This window comes from Agrilus planipennis, unplaced genomic scaffold, assembly GCF_000699045.2.
Source record: "Agrilus planipennis isolate EAB-ADULT unplaced genomic scaffold, Apla_2.0 scaffold120, whole genome shotgun sequence".
NCBI classification, from domain to species: domain Eukaryota; kingdom Metazoa; phylum Arthropoda; class Insecta; order Coleoptera; family Buprestidae; genus Agrilus; species Agrilus planipennis.
Genome location: NW_020438891.1, coordinates 371,616 through 378,044, shown reverse-complemented (window position 1 = coordinate 378,044; position 6,429 = coordinate 371,616). Strand labels below are relative to the sequence as shown.

The 6,429-nt window shown below is 32.9% G+C and overlaps 1 protein-coding gene across 2 annotated transcripts in view; it reads left to right on the top strand.

Moving 5' to 3' along the window:
• The window catches only part of LOC108737948 (GAS2-like protein pickled eggs), a 202,101-nt gene that overhangs the window by 16,313 nt on the left and 179,359 nt on the right, over positions 1-6,429 (top strand). Inside the window, exon 1 of one of the 2 annotated variants that reach the window (XM_025981882.1) lies at positions 1,542-2,276. The exons of the other annotated variant lie outside the window; for it this stretch is intronic. Within the exon in view, the coding sequence (XP_025837667.1) occupies positions 2,103-2,276 (174 nt within the window). The 5' untranslated portion in view covers positions 1,542-2,102. Of the gene's footprint in view, positions 1-1,541; positions 2,277-6,429 lie in introns of those variants that run through there. 2 annotated transcript variants of the gene reach the window in all.

Sequence of the window (6,429 nt, the reverse complement as noted above, 5' to 3'; positions counted from 1 at the left end):
CGAAATGTGGTATTACGAAGGCATTAATTTATTTTTTTATTATTTATTATTTAAAGTTGGGCATTTATTTAACGATATTCTACCTGCTTTAATTTTCTTCTATTGTTGCTGCAAATTTTTAAACTACTGTTTTTAATTATTATTTCAATTTGGTAGGCGTTATATCTACTTCACTTTTAATGCAAATTTACTTAACTATACTTGGATATTAATTTAAAACAGTGTCATCTTATCAGTGTCTAAACTTTGACACTTCCGCTTTCTTTTAACGATTAATAAGTTTTCTGATCTTTGGTCACTCTTTTGCGAAGTGATCAGCAATATTACATTTATTGGTTAAACTAGAAATGCACTGGATAATGGTTTTGCTGGGCAATTATCGGATAATAAAAATTACATAATTATGAAATTTTCATAAAATTTTCAAAAAGCAAGTATAGCCAGTCTTTACTTAATTTTATACAGTTTCTAAGTATTAATTTTGTAACTGTTTAGCGGTTCACAATTAAAAATGAAATTTTATTCCTAAAAATTAAAATACCTAAAATGTTTAATAATACTAAGTCATAATTATTGCCATTTAAAAATGAATTTTGCAATTTTGACATGCAACAGGTAAAAAATATCGAATAATTCAATTATATAAGAGTTTTTAAACTTCTCATGGGTAATTAAGAGCTACTAGGTAATTGCGTAATTATCGTTACTTTACCAAATGTGTAGTATTAGAGATAATTATCGCTATGTTTCAGCGTAAAGCGGTACTTATCAACAATTTAATCAAAAAAGTTTTGAGGAGAATTTCACAAATTACTTGAATGAAATAATTGGGCGTCACGCTGTTTAAAATCTCACTTTCTACTCAAAAGAAGTTGTAAAATAAAGGAGATATACTAGCGATACAGCACTTACATAGCATTCGAGTTAATAATAAACAATAATAATTAAATACAATTATACACTAATGAGTCTATAAAAAATCAACAGCGTTGTCTTATAATATGTGGCTGATAGGCTGTAGCAAATGATATATGAATATGATTTTAGAATTTTGAAATGATTAACGCGGCGATGCCGAATTCCCTCCCGCAGGTAGTTTTGGTTAAAATATGGATAGCCGAGTTCCCTTCCGTTCATATCAGCTCCGATAATTAAGTTAACGACTACGTGTGCGTCTAGCTTTTTGATGCAATCTTGTTAACAATTTTTTAAAATTAGATGAAACACTTCGTATTTCAACATAAATTTCACATTGAAAATCTAGTAAAACGTTAGCAAATTGATAAATATGAGGATGAGCCGTTGAGAGGCAATTCATGTGTAATTAGGAGGGAATTCGACATACCGAAAATTTTAACTAATTTAATTAAAAACAGGTATATGGGAGGGAACTAGGCATTATCCGATTAACGAAATTACTATATTTTTTCATCGCATATCCTGAAATAATATAAAATGTTTGAAAAGGGATTAAGGTAATAAATAAATAAAACAATAAGGATATCATAATAAATAATTGATATTTCTTTCAGGTATATTCGATGACTTAGTATGAAATGGCAGCAACAAGAACAACAATAACATCGAGAGTAATAATAAGAACAAGCGAAAGTGAAGATGAAAACAAACGCTTCGTTACACGTTCCATGACCGACTGGGATCTTACGTTTCGCGGACGCCGCGTCCGTCGCGGACTTGTTCTCTTATCGGCGCTTTTTCATTGTTAACAGCGTTTAACCGCTGCGTTTGTCGTCGTTATTTCAGTTTACTCGCGGATCTTGTTGCATTCGGGCCGCGTTCCTTCTCTCTATCGCTCTGTCTGTCACCCACGCACGACAAATCGACTATCTTACGGTACGCGACTTCTACCTGACGATATTAATTTTATTATTACGATAAAGTTTGGTGCAAATACATTTTTTTTATATCTACCTGTCATTTATTTAATTGAGACAACAATAATAATTATGATTTCGCGTAAATTTTGTTGTCGCTTTTGAAAAATCGTATTAGGTATTTGCGGTTCGGACGACTGTGGAAAGTTTGTTGTTAAATTAAAATATATTTACTGTAAAACCCAAGTTCGTGTTAAAAAAAAAAAAATGTCGGGCGTTGTGCTGGAAGCTAGGCCCTTTAGGCCCTTTAAATCGAGTGAAGAATATTTGTACGCAATGAAAGAAGATTTGGCGGAATGGTTCCAGACTTTATATCCTCATCTTCGTATAAATGTTGACAACTTCATGGACCGGCTGGAGACGGGAGTCGCGTTGTGTGAGGTAAGGGTCACGATAGCAGATAGCACATCATCATTTCTCACTTGTGATTATTTTATATGTATATTCCTTATAAGTCGACATTTTATCCTTTTCTATGAAAGTTTTCTACGAAATTAAAAAAAAAATAGATCTTTTAAAATTAATGTGAAAATTTATTTAATTTTTATCCACTACAAATTACCTCAAATTAATGAGAAAAATTGTATGAGCGAATAAATATGATTTTAATAAAATAACCTTTTGTATGCATTCGTACCTAAATTTTAACGGAAAATAGTTATTGTCGAGAAATACGTTTTAGTACCATAAAAATTAAGAAATTTACAGGAAAAACCAGGATATTACCGTTTGAAAATTCATTTAGAGTACGAAAAAGTGTGGTACCAGTATTTGTAGTATTTGTAGTTGATTGTACCAATTTGAATATGTTTGGATTTTCTTTGAACAATATTCCCATATTGTTAGCAATTGAAGGCATTAATTTATTTTTTTATTATTTATTATTTAAAGTTGGGCATTTATTTAACGATATTCTACCTGCTTTAATTTTCTTCTATTGTTGCTGCAAATTTTTAAACTACTGTTTTTAATTATTATTTCAATTTGGTAGGCGTTATATCTACTTCACTTTTAATGCAAATTTACTTAACTATACTTGGATATTAATTTAAAACAGTGTCATCTTATCAGTGTCTAAACTTTGACACTTCCGCTTTCTTTTAACGATTAATAAGTTTTCTGATCTTTGGTCACTCTTTTGCGAAGTGATCAGCAATATTACATTTATTGGTTAAACTAGAAATGCACTGGATAATGGTTTTGCTGGGCAATTATCGGATAATAAAAATTACATAATTATGAAATTTTCATAAAATTTTCAAAAAGCAAGTATAGCCAGTCTTTACTTAATTTTATACAGTTTCTAAGNTAAAAGGCCTGGGGAAACAGGAAATATCTTGTGTACCAATTACACATGTACATACAAATATTTTTATGTATGTATTAAGACGAACATTCACATCCACAGATTCACTAGAAAACAATTCACTGTTAATAACTCATTCTCGAATTACCTCATAGTCTTTCGTATAGTCAGCCGAAGGGTGCACGTCCTGCCCATTACCCACCAAAATATTGCCATGCCCCACCGGTGGGGACTGCGCCCCATGTTGGGAATGGCGGGTCTAGACCAAGCCTGATCAACATTTTTAACAGTTGGACGAAATTTTGACGATTTAAAAACCATTGGCGGACCACTACTTGTTGACGCATTGACGGTAACTATTTTTGTTATTTGATAATGTTTTGCTTCGTGCAAACACTTCGTAAAAAATCCTATGAGATCAGTGGCGTAACTAGGGCGTTATTAGCGCCTATAAATGCCGCCCCTTTCATGTGCCCAAAAGTACTGGTGCCGATGCCGAATTCCCTCCCGCAGGTAGTTTTGGTTAAAACATAGAAAGTCGAATTCCCTCCCGGGTACTAGCCCAGTTCCCCCCCGGTCATATCAGCTCCGATAATTAAGTTAACGACTACTTATGTGTGTGTCTAGCTTTTTGAGGCAAAGAAAACTTTATTAGTTTTAGTTTGTCTTGTTAACAATTTCTTAAAATTAGATGAAACACTTCGTATTTCAACATAAATTTCACATTGAAAATCTAGTAAAACGTTAGCAAATTGATAAATATGAGGATGAGCCGTTGAGAGGCAATTCATGTGTAATTAGGAGGGAATTCGACATACCGAAAATTTTAACTAATTTAATTAAAAACAGGTATATGGGAGGGAACTAGGCATTATCCGATTAACGAAATTACTATATTTTTTCATCGCATATCCTGAAATAATATAAAATGTTTGAAAAGGGATTAAGGTAATAAATAAATAAAACAATAAGAACTTCCCTAACTAGAACCTAAAATGTTCGAATTAGGGAAAATTCGAGTAAAAAAAATTCTCCTTTACCGTCACTTTTTAATTTTTATTTTAAAAATATCGCTTCTGTATACATATTACGTTGCTAAGCCCATTTCTAAGAAACTTTAAAATCTCAGATCTCGATGTTAGGCAATATACTATTTAATTATCTACTGCGTTCGTGTTGCCTTTTCCTAAAATAACCCTTGATCCTAACTTTTTCCGAAGAAAATTAAGAGATATTCCGAATAAATAGGAAATTTATAATGTCAAATTCACACCCGAATCTCCACTTAGAGAAAAAAATTGAGTTACACGAATGGAGTAAAGAGTTTGAAGCACGTGGTTATAAAACGATATGTATGTCAAGGAAATAAAAAATTGTTCGAGTTAGAAAACATTTCGATCTATAGAAATTAAACTTCGACTGTATCATATATGAAAAGATTAAAATTGAAAATAATTTTTGAATACATAACAATACCCAGTATTTATTTCTTCAGTCATAATATATTTTGCTAACTCATTTATTTTGATGAGTTATATTTTCCATTTATTATGAATCGTTCTGTACATTGTAAAGAACATTTAATTTTCATTCCGTTTGTTGAAGAATCTTCACGAAAAGTTCAAATTTTCTAATGGTACGTACATCTTGTCTCGTAAGAAGTGGGCACTTTTACGAGACGCGTTTATACATATTGTAATGTGCCCGCGAAAACATGACGCCAATTAACAAAATTAACCATGAGCATGGAACTGTTAAGTAGAAGAGAAGGCACGTCACTTTGCTATTCTCCAATTGGTGATTCAGAACTACAAAATAAGAAGCAGGCCTCTAGTGTGCATTCATTTTAGGCGTGTGTAATGTAATAAGACTCCGTGCCAACACTTTGATTGTGTACTTAGGAGTGTAATGACACCGAATGAACTTTTTTACAAGATTTAAATCCCGGAGGTACACCCTGCGTACAGTCTATATTTTACAGTTGATACCATTGTCATTGAAAATAAATAAAAGACGAAAAAATAGGAGATTAAAAATTAGAAGAAGTGACTGATTTTAGATATCTAGGAAGTCAAATAAGTCAGGACGGAAGGAGTAGTAGAGATATAAAGTAGAAGATAGCGCAGGGTCAAGTCGCCTTCAATAGAAAGAAGTCACTTCTATGCTCGTGAACGAATAATTTAGAGATTCGAAAAACATTGTTAAAGGTGTATGTTTGATGCACGAGACTGTAAGGGTGCAAAACATGGGCAGTGGGCGCGGCCGTAAAAGAATAGGTTAGAAACGCTCGAAATGTGGTATTACAGGCGAATGATGAGGATACCGTGGATAGAAAAGGTTAGAAAAGAATAGCATAAAAGAGGACTCTATGGAAGTCAATAAGAAATAGGCGAGTTAGGTTGGTAGGACACCTTCTCAGGCATGAAGGGCTAGTCAGAGACATACGTATTAGAGGCAGAAACGGGAGTTAGAAGGGGTAAAGGTAGACCTAGATTAGATTATTGTTCTCAAATAGTTAAGAATGTGAGTTGTTCTAGTTTTAAGGAAATGCGAAGATTAGCTCAGGATAGGAAAGAGTGGAAGTGTGTGTCCAATCAGTCTTATGACCTTATGATGATGACCATTGTCCTTTTTTTTTTACGAAAATTACCCAGCATTAGATTAATATCGGTTGCTTTCACAAACATAGTGTAAATTCTCTACAACGTAGAAATTTTCTTGAGCTTGTGTAGTTTACCTTATAGGTAACTCATAAATTTACCTACTGATTATCTGAATCGAAATTTCGAATTAAATTCTACAGAAGTTTAACCTGTCCATATAAATCTCACCCCATATACATAAAGCATGTTTATGGGACCCAGACAAGACCCATATGCCAGGAATTTTCCTAGTAACCATATTTAAGATATATGTTTTTCCTCTTAATATCATCACATGACCTCAGTGGGATCCCGGACCATGTACCAGATTACAAAATCAGGCAACCCCCTTGCAACCCAACAACTTCTGTTCAGGTGATTTTTCGATTTTACGAGGGTGGATTGATAAGTTTCCGGCCTGACCAAGAAAAACAAGGTTTTTAAAATTTTTTTTTTTTTATTTCTCAACATAATCTCCTCCAAGGCTGATACATTTCTCATAGCGGTGTTCCAGTCTATTAATGCCATCTCTATAGACTGATTCGTCAAGCTCCTCAAAATAACCATTTACAGCTTCGATTACTTC